A 25,873-nucleotide genomic window follows, 5' to 3' on the forward strand; every position below is an offset into this window, starting at 1 on the left:
TGGTGTGTACCCATCGGGCGGGAGTTGTTTGCCAGCTCAAGGGCTTCTGCCGCCTAAGGCAGTGACCTTATCCTGCCTAATGGCTGGGCCAGCCCTGTCTATGTGTGTGTGGCTGTTGTGCTTGCCTGAGGATGCTGTCAAAAGAGGCAAGAATAGTAACCACTTGTAATAAGCTTGGGTCCCATTAAGTACTTCAGCTCTTCTCCAGGGAAGAGATCAAAGACGAATTACGCCACGTCTTACCATTGCTCAGCTCACCCCGTTTTTCTTCCTGGCACAATTGCCTACTGCCCTGGCTTCAGCCCCCTTAGGATGAACCAAATGTTAAGATGTATTTGCAGGCGTTGGTAACATGCCAAAGTAATCTTAAGTGTTTCGTTCCTCACTATGCATAAAAGCCAATCACTTGCAGAGTATTGTCTGGTGCAACACTGTTTTCATAGGGCTTACTGAACATATGCTACTTTTGATTTTGGAGTAGAAACTCAGAATTCTGGCAGAGTTCTGCTCCCCTCTGTCCCCCCTAAATTAGATGCAAAATTACTGTATTTTTTTGCTCTATAAGACTCACCTTTTCCCTCCTAAAAAGTGAGGGGAAATGTGTGTGCGTCTTATGGAGCGAATGCAGGCTGTGCAGCTATCCCAGAAGCCAGAACAGCAAGAGGGATTGCTGCTTTCACTGCACAGCGATCCCTCTTGCTGTTCTGGCTTCTGAGATTCAGAATATTTTTTTTCTTGTTTTCCTCCTCCAAAAACTAGGTGCATCTTGTGGTCTTGTGCATCTTATAGAGTGAAAAATACAGTAGTTCAAAAACCCACCTATTCTTATACTATTCAACAGGAATATTTTGCCTTGCTTTTTATCCCTTGACACCATTCATACATGGATACGTGCTTGTTGCTTCCTCTCCTCCTGAATTTGTCATGAATCCTGCCCTCCCACCTCAATCAGGGATCACACTAAAATGCTGGCATGTTTATGTCACTTCATCACCATGAGTTAGGCTTGGCTCATAATGTCGATGTCTCTGAAGGCAACAAAGAATGAATAAGTGAATGTTTTACAAGTAGTCTGAGCTCATTTCAGCTCTTTTGCAGAATGTACCTTGAACACTGAGGTTATTTTATTAATCCCTCTTAAGGATATATATATGTGAATTGCAGAGTGTGGGGAGCCTTAAGGAGACAGAGCAAAGTGTTATACAAGTTCCCCATACTGAAGTGCCCTTCATTTGTGCAACCATGGGTCTTTTTTCCTGGACCACCTTCTACAAGCGTTCCCCTGGACCAGGGGTCAGCAAACTTTTTCAGCAGGGGGCGGGTCCACTGTCCCTCAGACCTTGTGGGGGGCCAGACTATATTTTGAAAAAATAAATAAAAATCAACGAATTCCTATGCCCCACAAATAACCCAGAGGTGCATTTTAAATAAAAGGATACATTCTACTCATGTAAAAACACACTGATTCCCGGACCATCCCTGGGCCAGATTGAGAAGGCGATTGGGCCGGATCTTGCCCCCAGGCCTTAGTTTGCCTACCCATGCTCTGGACACATTACATGCCAAACTTTCCCTCCCCTCTTCCCTGGCAGAATTTGGTGAGTTTTAGCCAAACTCTCTTCATGTCCCTTGAAAATTCTCGCATGTTTTGCCCAAGTGACAGCATCTACATTTGCCTCCAAATTTCAATTTCAGCGAAACAGGCTATGGCAAAACACGAGATGCCATCCTATTATGCCTGGGATATCCATCCAGGTCAGTTGGGCACATGCAGTCTGAGAGAGACTGGCAGAGAAATCAAAAACAGAGCCTCTTTTCTTCTCTCTGGTCTCATTTTCCTGTGGCCACACTGCCTGCGTATGCACACACACACTTTAAATCCCTTGAATGGATAGGGCAGAAGCTACGGCTTTGGGATTAGTGTATATGCAGGATTTAGCATTTCAAGCAAACATGTGTTGCTCGAGCTGGATTGCGGATTGCTTTTTCTCTTCCTCCCTTTGCTGGATTGAAAATGTTCCTTTAAAGATGCTGATTAAGCAGTTCAGACTCGAGCAAGAAGGCAAGAAGATGGTTTAAAAAGGATACCTTTTGATTTGGTACGTATAGCCATCGTCGTCATCGTCTTTTTAAAGTATACAACAGTATAGCGATAAGAGGACGAGACTCTCAGCTGCCTAGATGGATTCGAAGTGGCATTCAGAGCCCTCTATGGCCCTGGCACAGAGCAGAAACAACCTCTCGTCAGAAGTGCAAAAGCAGGCATAGGAAATTCATTAGGATTTCAAGTGCTCTCTCAGTGCAGGATGCCTGCAGGGTTGGACTCTGAGCGGTCAAAAGGGGAAGCAGGATGCAGAAGAGGCAGCTGTGGATTGAAGTAACAGCACCCAGACCTAGCCGTCAACCAGTGACGATGGGAGGAGATCTAATGCCATGAATCAGAGGCCTTCCTTTTCCATCACCCCAACTGCCGCGTTGCCTCTCAGGGGACAAATAATAATGGAGGCATCTCACCTTCCACCCCAACAACGTCTTAAGTGAGATCTTAATTTTTTAATTTTTATTTTTTTGAGCGCCTCAAAGTGCTAATGACTTAGATTAGCAAGAAAACAATCTGGGAGTTTGTCTTCCAGCCTTGCGGAAGGACGGACAGAGGCTGAAGACTGAAGCTGAGAAATTGGCTGTGACTGAAAATAGCCTAGAACGACGTCTGACTTTTAATTCACAAGTAGAATTTAGCAGTCTGAGGGTTGGGTTTTCTTTTCTTTTTTTATGCTTTATATTTTTGTACATGCCCTTCCACCGGGACCTTGTAGTTGCCTGATCTGAGCCTCCTGGATGTGAGGCAGAAAAAACAACAACCCTTGCGCTGAACACAGAAGCGGCCTTGTCCTCCAAAATGGAACTCTCCAGAAGTCCTTTGTTCCAGAACAAGTTTTCGGTTGCCCGCCTGGCAGAGGAGTTTTTCTGGATCGGAGGAAGCATAGTAGCCACTCCCAAATGGAAAATGGGCCAGATGGGTAAGACTGCGAACCTGCACACATCCCTGCTCTGCTCAAGACAATAATGTCTTAAAGGCTTTGGGGCTTAAGTGGTATTTAATGACAGCTTTGTCTATTTGTAGTTGTGGGAGGGGGTTGTACAAAGTGAGATGTATCCTCAGGCAATCATAAGCTATAGTCGTTCTGCTTCTTCAGTGATGTATCCAGTGCGGTGTAGTGGTTAGAGTGTTGGACCAAGACTTGGGAGGACAGGATTCAAATCCCCACTCAGCCATGAAGCTCACTGGGTGACCTTGGGCCAGTCGCTGCCTCTCAGCCTAACCTACATGTTGTGTGGTTTAAACAAGGAGGGATGAGACTCATGCTTGCCATCTTGAGCTCCTTGGAGAAAAAGTTGGTATATGTACAGTAAAACAAAAAATAAAAAAAATTGTCGGTTGTTACAGAAGATGTTTCAAGAACATTTGGGCTTAGAACATTTGACCTACAGTTCAGCTAGTTTGGCATCTATACCATAGATACAGAACTTGCCAAACATTGTCCAGCTTTCCTGGTTAATTTCCGGTGCGCATTTCCACATGTGCTCACTCTCCAGCCTTAGTTTGCAGAATGTTAATTGCGCCTGTGGTACAAAAGCTATTTTGCTTTTTGTTATACAGTCCCCAGACTGGACTAAAGGACCCTACAAGCTTCACTGCAATGTGATTTTTTAAATACACGATTTAGGGATGGATGTGAACAGGAGGTGTCCGTCCCCCCATGACCAATCATGGTGAAGAGGGGAGGGAGATTTTTGTTGGGATCACAGCTATGGAGGGAAGAGCAAGACCTCCTCTTCCCATCTACTGTGGTCCCAAAGAAAAGGTCCTCTCCTGCCATGCTTAGTGTGTAGATTAAAATAAACCAGGTGCGTTTGCTAATCACCCATTTAAAGTAATGCTGGGGTGGAGAATCTATGGCCCTCCAGATGTTGTTCAGTTCCAGCTTCCATCAGCCCCAGCTAGCATGACTAGTAGTCAGGGTGAAGAGAGCCATAGTCCAGCAAAAGTTGGAGGATCACATATTCCCCATCCCTGTGGAAATGTCTACTTTGGCCCTGAATGAAGTTGGGTTGGCCATAGCAGTGTCACCACACATACAGCGGAGTGGGGGGGGGGGCAGGGAGGAATCATACTACTTAAATAAAAATGCCAAGCCCTATTCTATGCAGGAAAATTTACATTGGAGTTTTTTTAACAATGAAACCTCCCCACCCATTTTTCCAGCTCTACATTTCCCAGGTGGGTCCGGGAGAGACTCCTACCTGAAATCTTGAAGAGCTGCACACATTAGATTTGTTTGTTGTTTAGTCGTTTAGACACATTAGATAATATTAATTTAATTTCAATACCTGTTAACAAAAATATCTCTAAGTGGCATACAGAAAACAGAAGCAGCAACAGGCAACTTAAAATGTTCAAAGATATCATTACATATACAAATGTTACATTAATACAAAGCTACTGATAAACAGACCACGACCAATTTACATGTGTCTGATATGTGTGCAGCCACTCAGGTGTGCATCCCAGCAACCCGGAAGTGGCCCAAAAAGGGGGCAGAATGGGGTGGGGCATCACACCCGATTACCCAGAATGCAACCCCCCTGCAAATCAGGGGGGGGCCTGTACAATGGTATCTCTGAAGTTGAACGGAATCCATCTGGAAGTCGTTCAACTTCAGAAACATTCAGAAACCAAGGCGCAGCTTCCGATTGGCTGCAGGAAGCTCCCACCGCCAATCAGAACCTGCGGAAGCAGTGTCGGACATTCAGGTTCCAAAGCATGTTCACAAACTGGAACAATCACTCCGGGTTTGCGGCATTCGGAAGCCAAAACTTTCGACTCGCAAGGCGTTCGGGATTCAAGTTACGACTGTATATGAATCACTATCAATTTGTTTTCCTCCCGACAAACCCCCCCTCTCAGCCTCTGGGTTCTCACCCAGGACCCACACAAACTGTCAGCTCACCCACAAAAGTTTCACAACAAGAAAAGTTCCTGGAAACAGTAGTTTCCTGCTCTGGTCTTGCTTTTTATGGGCAAGTCCAAGGTGGGTGGTACTTCCTCAGGCTGCCCACAGCTGTGTCCCATTTTGCACTCTCCCCACCCAATTCCAGGTGCAGCAGGTTTGTTGAGTTTCCCGGGGGGGGGTCCAGAGGATGGGAAAAGGGTCTCCCTCCACTCAGCACTTTTTTCACCCTCTGTCCTCTCCTTCGTCTCCAGCTGCAAAGGATGCAGCTCAGAATTTCCTGCAGGATGGGTCTTTAGCTAGGATGCTCTCTGGCCTCTTCATCAGCTCCAGCCTTGTAGCTGGAGTCAGCCAGGGCCCCGCCCTCAGAGGCCAGGTGGAAAAAGGCCTGCAAGTCAGGAAGCAGGTCTATCCGGGACTCACAGCCAAGATGAGCTCGAGGGACCAATGTCTGACTTGGTAGAAGGAAACTTGCGACATTTCTATCCTTGCTGTGGAGAGCATTCCAAAATTTTGTTATCACTGGATAAGGGAATCTGTGTTACTGGACTGTGGATCTCCTGCAGCTGCAATCTACAAGCAAAGTGACCATGTAAGGACAGGGTTCTTATGCTTTTTTAATTGTCAAAGGTCCTTGCAGTAGTTTAATGTTTTGTGTTGAACTGGGTCTTGGGAATCACGGTTTCAGATCCCAGCCCAGACTTGATGCAACCTGGCTCATCTGGGCATATTGTGCTGCTCATACTGTGCAGCGCTTTTGAGAGGCTTACAGTCTTGCCAGGTGCAGAGGCTTCAGATCCTGGCTCAAATTTTCACTGCGAGCTCCGTGGAGGAACATTGGGAATATAATACACGGCTCGTAAGTGCTAAATAAATCATTGCACAAAAGCGGTGATTTCTGTAAGTGCAAGGAAACCTTTCCTTCGTAGGGACCAGTTCACGTTATGCTTAAGCTTCCAATGGCTCTGTTCCTCCATTCGATGCTGAATATGTCAGTTTCCCTTTATTAAAAAGAAGTGTGCTTGGGAATCGCTGCTACAGGTTTAGGTGGCTTTCCAAGACCTGTTAATGGAGAAGAGGTCATCTCTCAGTGGCTTAATGGAACCTGCCCACTGAATACCAGTTGCAGGAGAATGCCAAGAGAAGTCTGCAGTCTCTTGTGGGCTTCTTGGGGGTGCTGGGTTAGCCACAGTGGAAACAGGGCTTGGTTCTGGTCCAGCTCATATGATGCTGCAGTCATTTGCAGGTGGGACAGTGCCCCACTCATCTCAGCCAGCCCCCACCTGCCTACCTTCTTGCAACCACTTCAGGCGGCAGCATTGCCTATTAGCTCCCTCCCTCTTAGTCTCAGTGTTGGCCATTGTAGAACTCAGCAGGGAGGAGGAAGGTGGGGCAAAACTAGAATGTTGGCTCTGCCTGCCATTGGCTCTGGCGCCACCTGTTGTTGGTCTCCCTTTCCTTCTGCCCCGGTGGGTGGGGAAAAGGCGTCACTGTTGCATGGCGATCCTGCATGCATAAACTAGTTCACTGTAGCACAGAGAGGAGACAGTGTGATATGCAGCCTTGGGGGCTATGCAGAGTCTGCCTCCTTCCTTCTGGTATAGGAGTTGCTCAAAGGGGAAAATGCAGTTTTTGTAAACAGCCTGCAGCAGTGATGACACCATGTGTGTGTTTTGTGTCTCGTCTTGGCCAAGGACGGGTGTTGGGTGGACAGTACCAGGCACTGACAGACAGTCCCTTCTGCAATGTGTGCCTTATTCTTCCAGTGAGAAGTTGCTCAGTGCTGCTTAAGCTCCCAGTATTCAGAAATAAAGCCAAGTCAGCTGTGTTCTAGTCACCACCAGGGGCAGGGGCAGGGGCAGGGGCAGGAGAGAGTTTGACCCAAGCTGGTCAGCTTAATATCTGCGAATATCTTTCCCCTTCCATTAACTGTTTTATCAAATTTAACAATGTAAATTAGAAACAATGTGACATTTTAGTGGCTAATAAATGAAATATTTCAATGTTCTCTTGTAACAGCTAAAATAATGCTAACAAAACAAAGATCAGATTTGGTGTAAAGATAAATCAGTACCCTATGATGTTTTTATTATTTAATTTACAATAGAGTCACAGGCAGGGGTGTTGGAGAAACAGAAACAGAAATGGGAGCAGAAATTGCTGGTGTTCACTTACCCATCTCATGTTCAGAATGGAAATCAGTCCTGCAAATGCAACCAGTATTTGCTGTTGCTTTGATCCAGCAAACAATATCATCCTATTACTGTTGATTGTAACATTTTTAGAACTCCTCTCTCTCTCTCTCTCTCTCTCTCTCTCTCTCTCTCTCTCTCTCTCTCTCTCTCTCTCTTTCACCTCCTCCTCCTTCTTTTTGAAGAGGGGGGGGTAAAAAAAACACCCCGCTGTAAACAATTTTCCCTAGAAAAATATGATTTAGCCTCCAGTTGAGCTGATTTCAGCGAATGGACAAGGGAGTGAAATGAATTAGTACCTTCACAATAGCAAGCATGGCATAGCTTTACGTTCTGATAACCTCATCAGAGCAGCTGATACATAGCTCTTGCTTCAGGAGCCAAAACTGTGGATCTTTGTAGCATCTCTGATTTGCTCTCTGATGGATGCTGGGGTGAGCTGTTGGTCCAGTGGGTTAGCAAGTTCTATCAATAAGATGTTTCTGAAGACTGTTGCTTTAACAGTGCATCGTTTTTTGTTCCGGGACACAAGTAGCTAATAAACCTCTAAGAAATCAGTGTCATGTACACCTTGGATGAATGCTCCTGTAATGCTTTCTGTGAATACCACCAGCATGGCTGCGCTTTGCTATTCTTCTGGCCTTTCTTTGCTTTCATTCTTCTGTTCTTACACCATGAGGCTGATGGAGATGCAAGGAGGCCAAGCTAAGGATCAATAGCAAAAGAGTTCTTTATTGACCACAGGTGGCTTTTATCTTTGCCAAGCCTCATCTGGAGCACTGGCATGTTAGAAGCATACCATGTCCTTTTTAATGGGCCAATTCACTTTCATTTTAAAATGTGGAATTGACTAAAAAGCATAATATGATCTGGGGCCAGGTAGCGCTGGGCTGTGGGCAGCTTTCCAAGGTGAACCAGGAACTAGTGAGCCACAGCCCTTCCATAAAGAGGCAGGGTTGATACACAAACCCGAAGCCATTGGGCCCTCCTGGAGAGGAAGGCCTATAAAATACAACCTGTTCAGGTAAGGACCTGGCTCATCCAGAATATCTCTTTGGCTCAAGTGTGTTTCTAACCTGTTTGGGAAAGGTCTTGTCAAAGAGTGGGCCGGCAGTAAATCACACCATTCAAAGTTGGATTTAACTCTTTATTAGACAAAACATGATCTTCACAGACTTGACTGAGTGTCAAGGCTAATGAGCACAGCATCTCATCCCTGGTAGGGCAGACCCCAATACTGAAAGTCCCTGCCTCCCCAGGGCTTTTTCCAAGCAATCGGAGACTGTGCCTGCATGCAGCCTGCTGTTGCTCCACCCTTTCAGCTCTCTTCTGGTTCTGGGAGACAAGCAGGGAGGGGAGCTTGCCGCAGCAGGATAGGAAGACACCTGTGACTCTTCACCAGCCTGACTCATCTCTGCCTATTGACCTCCCTTCTCCTCTGCTTCAGTTTCTGTCTCTGAGTCTGGACTTATCCTGGCCACTGACTCTCCCAGCTCACTAAGCCCTGTTACCTCTTCAACTTCTGGCAACTATTCCCAGTCTTCTTCCTCTTTTTCTCTCTGACCACTCATCTCTGACCACCACCACTCCCCGGGCTCAGCCTTCTTCCTGTGGGGGTTCCCCAGATGGTTCCTCCTACCATCCCTCTGCATCCAACCAGTCCATGGCAGGTCTGCAGCTCAATGGTAGGTCATCTGCTTTGCATGCAGAAAGCCCTAGGTTCTATTCCCAGCCCTAGGTAGGGTTGAGAAGACCCACTGCCTGAAACCCTGCAGAGCTGTTGCAAGTTGGTGCAGATATTACTGAGCAGGATGAATCAGTGTTCTGACTCTGTACAGGGCTGCTTCCTGTGTTCTTTGGACTCCCTGGATTAACTCCCACCTTACCTCTGACAGCAGCCTGCATCTCAACCCTGACATCTGGGAATCTTGGCTGTTGTGTGACGATGCCAGTAATAAGAAAGGAAAGTGGAGGAACTTCTAATGGGGGGCTTACAGTGCAAGCAAATTACCAAAAAGCAGTAATGGCTACTTTGGAATGAGTGACTAGTGGCATTGCTCAATCGTGCTGAACAAAGCAATTTGGAAAGTGTTGTTAAGGTATTTTTGCCCTCTTGATCCACTTGTCCTGCCACCTTTTTCTGCTTTTTATTCCGTGCGCAAAGCATTAATAACAGTGGGAAAGTGTTATGTGAATCAATACCCACCTTATAACAATGACTCCTGACAGTGAGAAGTGGAGTTCAAACCTTTGGGGAGGAGGGAAACCTCAATTGCATAGTTTTCTATCGTACTGTCAGTCATGTATTCAGGCAGTTTAGCCATGAATGCCAAGCCCCAAATCTCAAATCTGGAGGATTAGAGCTGGACCTGTTCTTTGCAGTTGATGTCTTTGCAGCTAATTCCATAGTAACTGGTAATGCCCCCAAGGAACAGAAGCCTTACTTGGGCACTAAAACGCTTGTGTGATGTGGGAAGAGCATGATTGTGGTCCCACTACCCTCTATGTGTTGGAGGAAGTGGAAATGACACACTGCCCCATCGATCTCAGCCTGGTCTGTCAGCTCCCTTCTTCGTAGTCTCAGTGTTGACCTTGAGTGGAGGACTTAAGTAGAAAACTCTGCCCCCTGCCTGTTTCTTTATTTGTGCTGGTGGCCAAAGAATTATAAGCTAAATTTGTGTCTTGGCTCTGAAGGTTCTTTCTGCATTAGTGCGGCTTATAGTGAAAAAAAGAAAATTACTACCTGCGTACTACATTAATTCACATTTGACAAATGATGTATGCAATGGAGGAGGAGCTATAGCTCAGCCATAGAGCTTGTATGCAGAAGGTCTCATGATCTAAATTGGTGTTTCCCAAACTTAGGTCTCCAGATGTTTTGGACTACAATTCCCATAATCCATGATCACTGGTCCTGCTAGCTAGGGATGATGGGAGTTGTAGTCCAAAACAGCTGGAGACCCCATTTTTGGAAACCCTGGTCTAAAACCCTGGAGAGCTGCCACCAATCAGTATAAGCAGTACAGAGCAAGATGGACCAGTGCTCTGAATGGTTATAAGGCAGTTTCCTATCTATCCTCCAGTAAGTGAATGTGAATGTCATGCAAATCCAAGCATGCAAATTGTTATCATCTTATTGGACAAGAAAAAATAATGCATGCAGATGGTGCATCAAAGGTATGGAAAGGCTATAAGTACAATGAAAGTGAGGTATGTTGAAAGTTGAACAAATTAGTGGTGGGGCACTCCTTGCTGGGGGCACTGTGCAGCCCTCTCACAATTTTATTTGCTGTATTTGAATAGGCTGCTCAATTGCATTCTTAATGGATCATAAGACAAGCTATAGACTAATGCACTGGTAAATCACCAAATTGCTTTTCTTCCCAAGAGTAGGATACATTTCCACCAAACATGGATAAAACCACCTTTGGGTGGTTGATGCTTCTAGTGTTTATCTTTTGCGCATTTGCCAGTCTTTGTCCTACCACATTTAAAGCCATAGGCAGAACTAGTTTTGAGTGTTTCTTGTTCCAGCGCTTAATATGCAGTTCTTGCCCAGAATCTGCATAAGTCTTCCATCTTCCTACTCTGGAATTCTTTTCAGCAGCTGGCTGTCTCACACTGAGATGCAGTCAGGATCCAGTGTGCTATGGAACCATGTTGCTGTTAATTTTTAATGCTCTCCCTTCTGTACTAAAAAAGAAAAGTTCTAAAGCAATTTGCCCCGGTGTGTCTTTCTCAATTTCTATACAGTTACCAGAATGCTTACAATAATTCATGTGGTCCATGGGGTGATTCATAGGCCTAGACTTCTACCCTTTTTTTTTGTAGCTACCTCCTCCTCCTCCTCTTAACCATGATCACACATAAACATTGTATTGCCTTCAATGCATTAGGCAATGCGTTCTTTTTAAAACAACTACTACTGAATGGCTGGGTTGTTGAAGTGTAAGTGTTATCTTATGCATTTTTGATGTGGTTTTTATACTGTAAACCGTCCTGTGATCCTAGGAATATAAATTCAATTCAATCAATTAATTGTCATTATTTCTTTCTCTCTCATTTTCTCTCTTTGTATAGTGGAAAAATGTATGAGTTCCATGCAAGCCGGTACTCAGATGATCAAACTCCGAGGCAGTTCCAAAGGTCTTGTTCGCTTCTACTACCTGGACGAGCACAAGTCATGCATCCGCTGGAGGCCCTCGCGGAAGAACGAGAAAGCCAAAAGTAAGTGTGCGGTGCACTATGGAGGGGGCTGCCACTCCACTTACATGACTCAATTCTGTGAAAGCATTTTCTTATAGGAATTCTACGGTCACACACACACACACACACACACACACACACACACACACACATAAATGTTCATAAGTGTACAAGGCAAACACATACATAAGTATATAAACCAAGTACAGTGGTACCTCGGGTTAAGTACTTAATTCGTTCCGGAGGTCCGTTCTTAACCTGAAACTGTTCTTAACCTGAAGCACCACTTTAGCTAATGGGGCCTCCCGCTGCCGCCGTGCCGCCAGAGCATAATTTCTGTTCTTATCCTGAAGCAAAGTTCTTAACCCGAGGTAAAATTTTTGGGTTACCGGAGTCTGTAACCTGAAGCGTATGTAACCTGAGGTACCACTGTACCTGAAATAGTACAGGAGAACAATCCTGAAGCCATTTTGACTCTCCCAAATTGACCTCAAATATTTCTCTGCAAGGAGGAAGGAAACGGGGAAAGCTTTCCAGATGTGTTTGGACTGTAGGTGTAGGGGCTTACACCTCCCTGTAAATACAGTCTGGCAAGTATCTGTTAAGCTGAGATTCAGGAAGTATTTACCATCTCAAAGGAATGGCCAGGCTACCCAGAAAAGGCAATCAGATAAGGCATTATCAGGTATCCTGGCAGACAGGAGAGAAGCAACACACTCAAATTTCTGCTGGGGACCACCTCTTTCTGTGATGTATGTATGATATTTTGGGGGGTGGTCTTGAGCTACAGGGTATGCAATTTCAAGTGTCTATATAAGAGCTTGCACACCAGTGTTCTGGGTTCCTCTCCTCCCTCCCTGCGTGGGGTGAGTGGGGGACCCTGTTGCAAGAGTTTAATGAAGATCAGGCTTACTAGCTGCTTTGCTTCTCAATATTCTCTGTTTGGCCTCTGTTATTTTCTCCTACCCATAGAGAACCTACATAAGGAGTATACGGGCTCTTGAATACCCCATAAGGGAAAAGGGAGCACTTTTTTCTTACAACAATTTTAATTATACAAGGACTGTTTCAAGGTCCCTCAAATGAGCATTACAGAGCACAGTGATGTTTCTGTCTGGGCGTTCACCAAGCAGGATTGCACATCCAGTCTGTATTCCCTGCTGCAGTGGGGGGGGGGGGGCGCAGCCACACGTTCAGCTGTGCACATAAAACAACTAAACATGGGTCTTGCCAAATGCAAGGTGGTTCTTTTAAAATGAGATTCAGAAGTAATACAAAACATCAAGTGAGAAGATTAAAGATTTTTATTCTAAACAGCAAGCAATATATATATACCAAGCGAACTACCACTTGGAAGCCCCCAAGAAGTGGTGAAGTGACTCCCCCAGGTAGACTTTAGTTTACACGACTCCGCGGCCAATCAGCCCGTGCATGAGTTTCTTCCAAAAATTCTGTCCACAACCAACTGGTTTATAGCTAGCTAGCCTGTGTGGCTTGCCTGATGGGCTACATGCAGATCATTCATTACTGGCTACATGCATATCATTCATTAGCCACCCCCTCCTAGTGCCTCACTTTCTCAAAACAATGTCCAACTTCAAAGAGGGTACTCATCACTATCTCTTCCTCCTAACTGATTAGGACATTATAGGCTGTTCTCATGCCATCAAAGAACTTAAGAGACAAGGAGAGGGAGAAGGAACAGAGGCAGGAAGAGGGCAACTGTGTCTGATCACTAACTCCTCAATCTACAATTTCTCTTCTGGATAGGTTGCCCATACAACATGTAATCTGGGGCAGGGGCCCTGAGTAACACAATCCTTGGGTTTCCAAATGATAATTGAATGCTCAGCAGCCTAGCAGTCATGTACCACAGTCTGGCAAATGGCCCCAATTCAGAGGTGGGTGGGTGGGATAAAAATCAAACTCAGACCAGGTGTCAAATGTGAGATGGAAATAGTTTCTTTATTCAAGAGTGAGTCTTTATTTCAACCTTTTGCATGATTGCCCAGCCCACCTCCTCACCTCCTCGCCTGATTTTATTCCCCCCCCCCAGTCTCTATCGATTCGATCCAGGAGGTCTGTGAAGGAAAACAGTCAGAGATCTTCCAGCGTTATGCAGATGGCAGCTTTGACCCCAACTGCTGCTTCAGTATCTACTACGGAGACCACATGGAGTCTCTTGACTTGGTGTCATCCAGCGCAGCGGAAGCTCGGACGTGGATCACTGGCCTGAAGTACTTGATGGCTGGGATTAGCGATGAAGACAGCCTGTCAAAGCGTCAGAGGACTAGAGACCAGTATCCTTCAGTGGAGGGCAGGGGGGGGGGTGATGCACTGTTGGCCATGCAGTTTTGATGGGCACCTTGAACACGAGTTCTCCAGCAGCCCCCCTCCTTTCATCCTCACTTCTGTTTCCCCTACCCATTTGCTTTTTCTCTTTGGGCCCAACCCACACCATCACCCAGAGGAGAAAAGGGCAAAGCAAGGGAAAGATGTTGCTTCCTTTCCGCATTCCTGTCACCGCCAACAGCACAGGTGAGCAGAGAGTGACATTAGGTCACTGCCAACTAAGTCCTGATCACAGTGGACCCATTGACACAAATGGACCTAAGTTAGCCATTTCTGTTAATTTCAAAGAGTCTACTCTGAGTGGGACTAACATTGGTCACAGCTCATTGTATTGTTGAAGGAGCATTTTAGGAATTCTGTATTGCACACACTGCTTCTTTGGTTTTATCTGCCTGTATTCCCCCCCCCCCCCAATAAATAAATTTATTGATTTTCCAAACAGTTATACAATTTTACCCAAAATACAACAAATTGTTTCTTTTTTGAACTTCCTTCAGCGTCTCTGACAATCATCTGTATTTATAACTTTAGTTACACATTCCCTTCTTTCGTATTGCCATTATACTTCCCTTCTCCCACTATTTCATATTAACAATACTTCTCCATTTTTACAGTGCCTCTTGAAATCCCACTAGCGTTGTGTTCATGCCACATATGTTTTTCGGATAATCTACAAACTTTCCCCAGTCTTCGATGAACTTTTGGTCTTTGGTGTATCTGATTTTCCCAGTTAATTTGTCCAATTCCGCATAGTCTGTCATTTTCAGTCTCCATTCTTCTATCGTCGGTATTTCCTCTTGTTTCCATTTCTGGGCCATCAAGATTCTGGCTGCCTGTATTTTATAATGTGATTAAGGAATGTCATCATCATCATCATCATCATCGTAAACAGCAGCAACAACCTCAGGGCACTGACAAGAGCAGAAGGACGTGGCTTTTTGCAGTGGGCCCCTGGTTGGGGCCTTGGCCTTGGCAGACTTCCAGCAATGCCAAACCCTGACCCTAACCTTGTGGGGTGTGTAACATGGGCAGTCAAGCATGTTCTTCCTTTGAACCCCTCCCCTCAAAAAAAAGTTTTTATAATTTATATCCACCAAAGCGTTAGTGAAGAAGGACCATTACTTCATGGCAGGACACCTACCTTAGAAAGTCCCAAATCCTAACACTATCAGGTAAATCTTATCTCAGGTAGCTAAGCTAGGAAGGACCCCCCCTCTGTCCAAGGTCTTGGGGAGCCTCCCCAAGCAGCACTAGGCAAAACGGAGCAGTGGTCAAACAGCAGCAGTTTGTTTGTCATGCCCACTGAATGGATGGTCCCATCTTGTGGCAGAAAGCTTGATCAGATGGCCTTCCACAATTTTGTTTCTTCCTGATTTAAGTGCTCTGTGGCTTTTGAATCCCTTTATTTCTATAGTCCCAGGGAAGCAGCCTTCATTCCCTTCAGCATCTTCTCTTTGCTTACCATGGCAGAGTTGTCTCTTCTCTTTTCCTTGACTCCTGCTAAATGTGGTTGAAGCAAACCTTCGACGAAGCGGACAAAAATGGCGATGGCAGCCTGAGCATCAACGAGGTGCTCCAGCTGATGCATAAGCTGAACGTCAACCTACCCCGGCAGAAAGTCAAGCAGATGTTCAAGGTAAGGGCACTCCATTCACAGCCGCATCTCTACAAGGCAGACTGCAGGCACTCGGGGGCGATAAACTGCAATATAAACACTGAACAGACAGCTCCTTTTCCTGTTGGGCTCTTTTTATGGCTGCAGCCCTGGCAGACTTGTTTTTCTTCATCCTTTCTACCACCAGATGTCCTCACTTTCATGTTTATTGTATGTTACTGGCATGCGAGTCACAAAGTGGCCACAGAAGGTGCGACCTTCATTCTCCAAGCTTAACAGTGCCCCCCTGGGAGGTGGTTAGTTTCTAGAATTACCATCAATTTTTTGCATAGCACCAAGTGTCAAGATGAGGTTTGCAGGTTCCTGATTTGTCAGAACTTGGAGAACTGTTGAGGGAATGAATTGCACTAACAATGATTGGGCTTTCCACCTCTGAAAAGCAGGAACTCTCTCCCCTCCTGTGGGCTCCAGCAACTGGGATGCTTGTAACATCCAGAATCCCAAGGGCAAGGATCTCCTCCACTCCTGGGTGCCTGCCTTCCAGCCTGCTTCTGCTCCTTGTCCTCCTTTCTCCTGCTCTGGCATCTAGGGCTGCAAAGTCATGCAAGATCTTCAGGGAGGTCCCATGACACGGAGAGACAGAAGCTGTCAGCGAGACTTCAGAATTCAGAGCAGGAAGGGAAAATGTGGCGCAGAGAAGGCCTGACTGGCGTTCCACCTGAGCCAAAGCCCAGCGGGACAAAGGTGCTGGGAAGGTGCTCAAACATCTGGCTGGCCACAAGGTGAACAGTGAGGCCTCAGTCTGTTCCCAGTTGAGGCACCCAAAAGGAATTGCCAGGTTGCATTTAGTGGGGGAATCGTGTGCAACACAACACCCTGCCGGCTGAACGATCCAGTGGTTGTGGCTATTTGTGCTCAGGATAAAAAGGGCTTGGGGACCTGGAGACCTGGCCTTTTGATGCACATCTGTCCCTAGAAGCCCAACACTTGCTATGGTGGCCTTGCATCCATCATCAGAGCTGCTGCATATTTCCTATTTGTTATGAGGGCGTCCGGAACACAAGGACCATCTGTTCCTCTGAAGTGTAGCCGCTGTGCTTAGCCTGTACCAATTTGTGCTCTTATGATGATAGGCTCTGCATCTGGTGGGGTGCGGGGGGTGGGTGGGTAGGAAATCTGCCACCAGGCATACAAGGGCTGCCTCTGAAGCCTGTCTCTGCAGTTTGGCCCTGACCTATTTTATAATTGAATGGGGGAAGATTAAAGCAACACTGGCAACGTGCAGCGCTATTCAAACATCTTGTTGCGTACTTCACAACGCTGCTGGGAATTCGGACTTTTGTGGTAGGTGAATGTGTGTGTGGCTTCTGAAGTGCGCAGATTGCCTCAAAACAAGCCAATTCCCTGGCGTCAGCAGAATCTAAAAGTGTTGCTGGCACCAACAGAGATGCTGAGGGTTTGGGGGGGGGAGGCAAGGAATAATTTTTCCCTCCTCAAATGCCCAAATCTGCCATTGTTTGTCCAGGTAAAGATGCTGCGCTCTGGAAGGAGAATGTATATGTGTGTGCTGAGACTTAAAGGAGAAGGATTTCTCTTAAACAGCAGTTTTCACTTCCCCCGCAAAGCTGCTTTTGTTGATCCTTTTCAATTGATTTTCTTATATATAAAGCGGAGCTTCAGCAGCTCTGCCTGACATATCTGTTTTCCTTTGGTCTCATTGCTAGAGCTTATTGCAGATGGAAGTTCTTTAAGTCTGTAAAGACGGCCTTGCTGGATTTGATCCTCTAGCCCAGGGGTGAAGAACCTCAGGCTGAATGCAACCCCCCACCACACACCTCCAGTCCTCTCTACCTCATACCCAAGACTCTGCACCCTCTTCTAGTGATTTTGCCTTGCTGTAATGTGTTGTTGAATGGTGATGCTTGCTTGCTTGAGGGTGGTGATTGGTGTGTCTTTGGCCACACCCACCATTGGTTTGCAACTCCAGAAGCAATGTGGCCCTCAAGCTGAAGAAGATTCCCTGTTCAGTATGAGAAACCTGTGGCCCCAACCTCATTTTATGTGGCCCCTGACACCTTCCAAAGTGGCTCATTCATTTCTCCCTTGCTTCAGTTTCTTGCCTCTCTGGATCCTGTTTGTGTGTATTTAGTACACCAAAGTAAGAAATTATTTTTAACTGCTTTCCAAGACAGCAGCTGTGTTGGTTATATTGCAATTCTTTTTAATCCCCAGCATACTTATTTGCAAAATGAGACATACTACTGAGTAGACCTGCAAAGGATTGAGACTAGTAATATAACAACAACAACAACAACAACAACAACAAATAATAATAATAATAATAAATTGTTTATACCTCACCCATCTGGCTGGGTTTCCCCAGCCACTCTGGACAGCTCCCAACTGAATGTTAAAGAACACAATACAGCATTAAACATTAAAAACGTCCCAAAACAGGGCTGCCTTCAGATGTCTTTTAAAAGTAAGATAGTTGCTTATTTCCTTGACATCTGATGGGAGCAGGCACCACTACCGAGAAGGCCCTTTGCCTGGTTCCTTGTAACCTCACTTCTCACATTGAAGGAACCGCCAGAAGGCCTCGGCACTGGCCTAGTAATCTGGACGTGGCTAAAGTTAAAATTGAAGCAGGGCAATCTTTTTCTGTGTTAGTTAATCTACAGCGCTTTTCTCCCCATCTGCTGTTGGCTCTACAGTCTCCAACAGATTGTCCCAGGGAGCAGTGAAAGCTAGTCCATGAGTGTACCAAACAGGGCACTGCTTCACCAGCCTCAAGTCTGCCCTCAACCAGACTCATGAGCTAGAAGTGACTCACCAAGCCCTTCCTGATCTGAACAGGAAATATGCAATACTAAGGCTTGACAACCATATGTCAGGAGTGCTCTGATGGTGTTTCCTGCTTGGCAGGGGGTTGGACTTGATGGCCCTTGTGGTCTCTTCCAACTCTATGATTCTATGATTCTTTCTTGTCTCCCTGAAGTTGCCTGTAGTTGCTCTTGCTTCTGTCTCCCTGTTTCTGTGAGCTCCAAAAGCTTGCTCCTTACATCTTATTACTCTGAAATAGGGATGTTTTGGAAATTATGTCAGAAATGGGAGCATATATTGCTGCAATTTGAAGGCCTGTCTGAGGTCAGGAATGGAAATCACACAAGCAAATTTGAGCAGTATTCAACTATTTCCATGGTTGTTTTTAGTCTGCAAACATTATACTGTATAAATAATTGTGTTGTCCCCCCCCCCCCGCCTTGTTTTCGATGATCTCCTTCCTTTGAAATGCATGGAGAATAATCATGTTAGTTTCAGTCATAGCAGATAGCAAGATTAAGAATGTGGGTTTTAGTGGAAGTCAATCTGTGGAGGAAAAGAAACAGGCCTGAACAAGATGGGCACCTCTGCCTCTTTCCATCCCTTCTCTGAAACAAGCTTTGAACCTCTCACACACAATAGTTCTTTCACAATCTCTTCCTTGATTTTCCTTCCTTTATGCACAGACCCAAAGGCCTTTTTAAAAATTACTGTTGATGTGTAACATGACAGTGTTGTCTATTAAATTGTACAGAGCTTCAGAGGCTCCCGTTGCATATGGACTTTATTAGCCTCCCCACACCATTAAGTTTCCTTCCAGCATACCCTGTTCGTTTAATCATAGGGCCTGAACAGTATTGAGGCCACTATAATCCAAAGGGCGAACTTGGAACATAGGAAGTTACCTTATCCGTCTATCTAGTTATATGCTGACTGACAATGGTTCTCCAGAATTACAGACATGGTTCTTTCCTTGCCTAACCTGGAGATGCCAGATTTTGAACCTGAGACCTTCTGCATGCAAAGCAAATGCTCTACTGCTGAGCTACAAGTCCTCCTAACTCAAACTGCATCTCTGCTGTGAGCAGATCATGTTTAATAAACTGTCTTTTTCCACACACACTACGTTTATGCTGTTCTAGCAAATACCAACCCTGCAGAGGTAGCAGCATGGAAAACTAAATATAAAACCCATTACAATCTGAGGATTAAGAAATGAAAATGCTCACATCTGTAAAAAGAAATAGCGAGGGTGGAGGGTAACAAGAATTAAAACGGAGAAACTAGAGGAATGGATATATGGATTATCACTAAGTGCCCATTAGAGCCTTTCAAATTAGCTCCATCAGTTCTCCAAAAGTGACTTTTTAGATTCATGGGAAAGCAGAATGTATGTTCTCCCTATAAAAATGCACTTGTGAAAAATCCATGACAGTTTATATTAGAGCAGAATATAAACTGGTGTTTTGCTATTTAGGAAGGCAAAGTCAGGTAATGATTGTGGGGAAGAATGGTTTTTCCAATTTATCTCTCTCCAGCTTCAGTTTATTGGTTTTCATTCAGTCCATCACCAACCCCAAACACTGGTCCAGCACTTTCATGGCTTCACCTGATTCAGATGGTCACACTCTACCAGCCCTCTACCAGGTAGTCCAGCAGGACAACCAAGGTCAGTTTGATCCCAAAACCAGACCTGAAGCCAAAAATGGATCAAGATAATTGGTATCTGTGCTTTCCCATTTCTGCATTAATCTGCTTTTTTTAAAAAAAATAATAATCCACATTTAAATCAGTACTTAAAACCTATTTTCTCTTAACACTTTTCTTCTAAATGTATTTCCTCTCCAAATTTAACTTTTTTTTTTAATTGTTCTGTGAGCCCAAGACCAGGTCTCAACGTTCTGAGAAGCACATAATTGAGTGGATAGTTATATACAAATCTGCACATTCGTCTGGGAGGGGAAGATCAGAACAGTTCATCCCAGAATTCATGAAGACCAAATTCCACAGGCATCTCTGCTTGTATAGACACTGGCCTAACTATCTTTTTTTGTGGTGCCATTCTTACATCAATCCTAAGAAACCACATGAAAGGATGAAATGAATGAGGGTTCAGTTTTAGAGCCAGGCACCCTTAGAAACGTAGATCCTTTCATTCAGCTGAATGGTTGCTATTAATTGAAGTCAGCTCAGTGTCTGGCTTTCAGCCCTGGCTCTACCTGGTTTGGGGATGGGGCGTTGAACGCTCTGCGTGGTTCTTTATTTTCTTTCATTAATTCTCTGTCTGGCTTGATGAACATGAGAGACAGTTCACTTTTTAGTTCATTATTAGAAAACTTTCCGCAGATGATAATAGGGTGGTTTGGGTTCTTCCCCTCCCCTTTCTCTAGCTTGCCTGGTTTCCTTTAGCTATTAACCTCGTTGGAACTAAAACCACAGTGGGTGAAAATGAGACAAGGCACCATTGTGCAGTGGAGGTCCATGGAAAGTGAAAAGGGTATTGAAGTGGCTAGATATCTGTTAGCTGGGGAAAGTGCCATAGCTCGGTGACACTTCAGTTGGAAGGGATCTTAAGGTAAAGGACCCCTGACAATTAAGTCCAGTTGTGGACGACTCTGGGGTTGCGGTGCTCATCTCACTTTACTGGCTGAAGGATCTAACACTTTTTCTGGGTCATGTGGCGAGCATGACTAAGCCGCTTCTGGTGAAACCAGAGCAGTGCACAGAAACGCCATTTGCCTTCCCGCCTGAGTGGTACCTATTTATCTACTTGCACTTTGATGTGCTTTTGAACTGCTAGGTTGGCAGGAGCTGGGATTGAACAACGGGAACTCACCCCGTCACAGGGATTTGAACTGCCGACCTTCCGATCGGCAAGCCCAAGAGGCTCAGTGGTTTAGACCCCTCACTCTCCTCTGGGCATGCTCCCATTGGCACTCAAACCTGGGCACTTTGTTCCATATGTGGCCTGAACATCACAGACATTTTGCATGCAGAAGGTACCAGATTGAGTCCCTTATACCTCCAGCGAAACTAATCTCAGGTGATGGCAGTAACAGATGGTGTGGTGGGCAGAGGTGCCTATCTGACTTCCTGGCAGGTGATTCACTGCTGCTTACTGGGAGGGAGGGGGGAGGGGAAATTCACGTAGGTGAGCCAACCCAGCAACCCTCCCTGCTGCTCTTTTTCCTGGTAAGCAGCAGCGACTGTCTGCTGGGAAGCCAGGTACGTGCCCTTACCCCACCATCTTCTACTGGGGGATGGGAAGGGCCTCTGCCTGAGAACACTGCTTTTTGGTGCATCATACTGAGGCCTTGTTTGTGCATGCACATTCATCACTTGATGTCTGCAGCCTCAAGCGATGACTTGCTTGTGTGAAAGGTCCGTCCCAGATGCAATGGCTCAGGTAGAGTATTTAATGACTCCTTTTCACAGCAGTTCCAGTATCTGAAAGCAGTTTCCTCCTGAGGTGGAATTTTGCTCCAATTTTTTTTTAGGAGCTCCATTGAAAGCCTTTGAGGGTGCTGGGTTGGTGATCTCTACCTTAGAATGAAGTCTGCATCTGTTGAGAGCTGCTGTCCATGGTGCTGATTCCACGCCTTCACCCAAGAGAAGTCAACAGAAATCTTTTTTTTTAAAAAAAAAAATGACAGCTTTTATGACAGCAGGCTGAAATGGGGGAATGGGAGCAGTATTTGGTGTTGTAGATGCCCGAGGTGTGAGTGAATGAGGAGGAGCTGCAGCCATAGCTTACATTTTCTTTCCCCCTAACAACCCCACAAGGTTAGACTCAGCGACAGCAAATGACTGCATTTCAGCTAGTGATCCTCATGGCTGAGTACAGGATTTGAACTTGTGTCTCCTGGGAACAAGCTCAGCTCTCCGGCAACCACCACACTGGCTCTCCAACTGTTGGATTGTAATGGGAGAAGATCCATCTTCATCTAAAGGGGGTGGGGAAGGCCTCATCTCTTTCAGAATACCTGTCAAATGGGGAAAAGGATAATTACCACTGACATGCAAAGGTTGCAGAGGGTGACAGGATGAATGGGTGATAGGGCTGTTGTTCCACCAGTATGTCCAACTCACAGTCTTCCTACATGGCATCAACTGCGCAAGTGAGCCTTCAACTGAGCCGTCAGCTCCCCAATACCTTGTTACATTGCCCAAAGACAACTTGACCATGTTTCACCCAATAAAGTGTCTGAAGCGTCAAGTCCTGAAGGCGGGCACTTAATTTTCTGTGCTTTGCCACATGACCCTTCCCTTTACTCTTTCTCTTGGCAGCCGCTTGGTTTTAATTGAAACTTCAGGAAAGGAAAGCTGCAGACTGAAGCGCTGCAGCCATGATCAGAACTGCACCCTCTGTTTGGGAGCTGAAGATGCTCTGTTTGTTCTGGATGAATGGCTTATTTCTCTCCCCCCCCCCCATTATGCCCTCAAGCCCCCTTGCTCCACGTTTATTGACTCTGTTTGGTCTTCTCTGGTGGAACATGATGTAGATTTGCTCTCTTAGTGGAGCGAGCTTTGCGTATATCTGGCTTTGTTCTTTTTATTTCTTTTTTCATGTACCGAGGGCTTCTTTAGATGGGAGGAAATGGATCGGTTTTGACGTTTAAAAAAGTTGGCCTCTTTTGATGGTGTTTTCCCCCTCCCCCTTTTCTGCAGCATCCTTGATAATATTTTTGAAATATACAAGGTTGAGCATATCCCTCTGAGCTTCTTAATGTAGTTACTTATTTATTGTTGAGTTGGTGGAGGCTTTTTGGGATGTAAGGATGGTGTGGGTGTTATGTGCGTTATCCCTTATGTATAGTGATTGTGCTGTGAAAAAGAAGAGAATGTCATGTGTTTGTGTGTTGAAAATTGCTGTATTTGGGAAACTAGCGCATCGTGGTAAGGACTTGCCTGGCATAAGAGCTGTGAGTGGCTCCTGGGATGAGGGCAGGATTGATGCATTGCCCACTGCCCCTCAACACAGGGACATAAGACAAGCCTGCTGGATCAGACCAGTGGTCCATCAAGTCCATTATTCCATTTTCATAGCTTCCTGCCCTCAACCTTCCTTCCAAGTCCTCAGAAAGGAGCAGGTTCTGCTGTCCCTGGTGGGTAGAAATGGGAGAGAGATTAGATCACGTTAGCATTTACAGGTGAACCTATCAAATTCACACTTTTCCAAAGCAATACATGAGCAGAAATACACCCATCTTCAAAGTTCAAACTTCTCCAAAATTTGCAGTGCAGTTGTCCAGCCAAGTAATGCATTTGCATATGCTAATGATAAGTGTCCATTAAACTATAAGGGGCTTCTCCACCCCCATAGTGCAACCTGGACACTGAGGTCCAGCACTGCGGGCCTTCTTGCGGTTCCCTCACTGTGAGAATCCAAGTTACAGGGAACTAGGCAGAGGGCCTTCTCGGTAGTGGCGCCTGCCCTGTGGAACACCCTCCCACCAGAGGTCAAAGAAAGAAACAACTATCTGACGTTTAGAAGACATCTGAAGGCAGCCCTGTTTAGGGAAGTTTTTAATGACTGATGTTTTAATGTATTTTTAATATTTTGTTGGAAGCTGTCCAGATGGGAGGGGTATAAATATTATTAGCATACAATAGCATACAAAATGCTTTACATTAGAGGAAATTGCTTTGTAAAAAAATTGTATATTTGGAGAAATGTGTATATTAGGGCTGATGTGCATACTGATGTGGAAGTGTGGAGAACTGAGCGTGAAATTGGAAAAATGAGAAAACAGATTTGACAGATTTGACCATCCCAGGCCTGCGCAGAGCCCTCCACCACCACCGTGTTCTCCAATGATCCTTCTCAGTAACCTTACTCCTGGACATCTTAATCTATGCATGTCCACTGAGGTCTCCCTGTCTATAGCATGAGACATCTTCCTTGGTAGATGGAGTATCTCCTTGAACAGTGCAACACCACTTTCCTAATCTTGAGTCAGATCATTAGCTAACTGGGTAACCAAGACCAGTGTGTGTGTGTGTGTGTGTGTGTGTGTGTGTAATCTGGTCAAAGTGCCATCTGATGAGACCCCTCCTGTGTCAGGGAGTAGCAGTGAACAATACCACCATTCCAAGGCTGGCTTGGTGACACCTTTTTAATTTCCCACAGAGCCCTTGAGTACCTGATATAGCAAGCACCAGGGCAAGTGACCCAGCTGGCTGTCTTGGACTACAGGGCAAGTGTTAGCACTTGTGGATCTTGCTTGGGTCTTGGCAAGTGGCTGGGGATACTATGTGCTGGTGTTGAGAACATGGGAGCATAAGAAGCTGCCTTATATTGAGTCAAACCATTGGTCCATTTAGCATTGGTCATTGGCAGTGACTGGCAGCAGCAGCTCTATGGTGTTTCAGAAAGGGCTTTCTCCTACCTGGAGATGCCAGGGATTGAACCTGGCACATTCTGCATGCAAAGCAGATGCTCTGCCACTGAGCTATAAACCAGAGCCTGGTGTGAGACTGGAGGGTGGGCTTCCTTGCAGCTTCCTGGGCCACCCCAGTGGGTGGAGGTACATCAGCCAGGCTTATATCTGCTTCAGGAGAAAAACCCAAGCCCTAGTTTCCCATGGGCTGGTTGCTTTTATTACTGGGCCACCACATTTTAAGGAGGACATGTTAGGCTAGATGGCCTAAAAAGGTTCTTTTCAACTCTTTGATTCTATACTAATCAACAAAGCTTCAAGTTGCTTTAATTTATTGTACAAGAAAGAGAAGGGGCATTAGGAACCTTTTGTGTTTAATGATGCTTATTTGTTACATAAGTGAGAGAGAGCTCTTGTATATTCTGGGGCACATCAAAAGCTTCAGTGTGTTGGAGTTGCCTGCTATTAAATGCCAGCAGATGCTAATGGAGTGTGAAGCTTTGCATAATGACAGCACTGAAAACAGAATCAGATGTTTTGCAGTCAAAGAAGGTGAATCAATGATCAGTAGGACAAGGGGGAAATGCCTAGCAGAAGCAACAAACGCAGTTAAAAGCTGCAATGAGAAATCTGTTAATGCCCATTGATTTACATTTGTGAATTGCACAGACAAAAGTGAATTCCAGGCTGGTTGGAGATGGCAGCAGAGCTTGATTAAGAAGTGACCATCTTGGCAGCCTGCAGATCTGCCAGAAATCTGTTTTTCCCCACAATAACACCCATCCCAGTTGACACATCAAAAGCGGTGATTAGGAAATGCCGTAATTGGGGAGAAGTTCCCTCTTTGATGAAGAGGGCTAACTTAGATCTCCACTCAATATACAAGCATCTTATTATAATTAGTGCAGCAACAAAACAAAACTAGGATAAAAGCATTTTTAAAGTTTGTGTATTCACATTATAATCCAGGAACGTCTTTCCCAACCTGGTGCCCTCCAGTTGTTGTTAGGCGACTACTCCTATAAAGTGAGTTGTAGTCCAACATCTGGAGGGCATCAACATCTGGAGAGTACCATCTGGGGGAGGCTGGTCTAGGGTGGGCTCATCAGAATATGGGTTCACCAGGAGGAACTTCAGAACCCATGTGCAAGGCTATGATTGAGGCCTGTTGTCATAATAAAGAAGAGGATCACTCTGAGCATGTACAGAATTATATTCCCTCACTACATAATAACCACAACAACCCCAAATATATGTAAGATTGGGGTGGAGATTTCAAGATCAATGGATGCA

General features: G+C 45.4%; 1 protein-coding gene across 1 annotated transcript in view; it reads left to right on the forward strand.

Annotated features, from left to right (window-relative positions):
* Positions 1-2,505: 2,505 nt before the first annotated feature.
* Positions 2,506-25,873, forward strand: part of PLCH2 (phospholipase C eta 2) — a 119,231-nt gene continuing 95,863 nt past the window's right edge. The window contains exons 1-4 of the mRNA XM_081923950.1: positions 2,506-3,020; positions 11,285-11,431; positions 13,467-13,720; positions 15,279-15,398. Of these exons, the coding sequence (XP_081780076.1) occupies positions 2,900-3,020; positions 11,285-11,431; positions 13,467-13,720; positions 15,279-15,398 (642 nt within the window). The 5' untranslated portion in view covers positions 2,506-2,899. The remainder of the gene's footprint in view (positions 3,021-11,284; positions 11,432-13,466; positions 13,721-15,278; positions 15,399-25,873) is intronic.

Source organism: Podarcis melisellensis, assembly GCF_964234715.1.
Source record: "Podarcis melisellensis genome assembly, chromosome: 8".
In the NCBI taxonomy this organism is placed as follows: Eukaryota; Metazoa; Chordata; class Lepidosauria; order Squamata; family Lacertidae; genus Podarcis; species Podarcis melisellensis.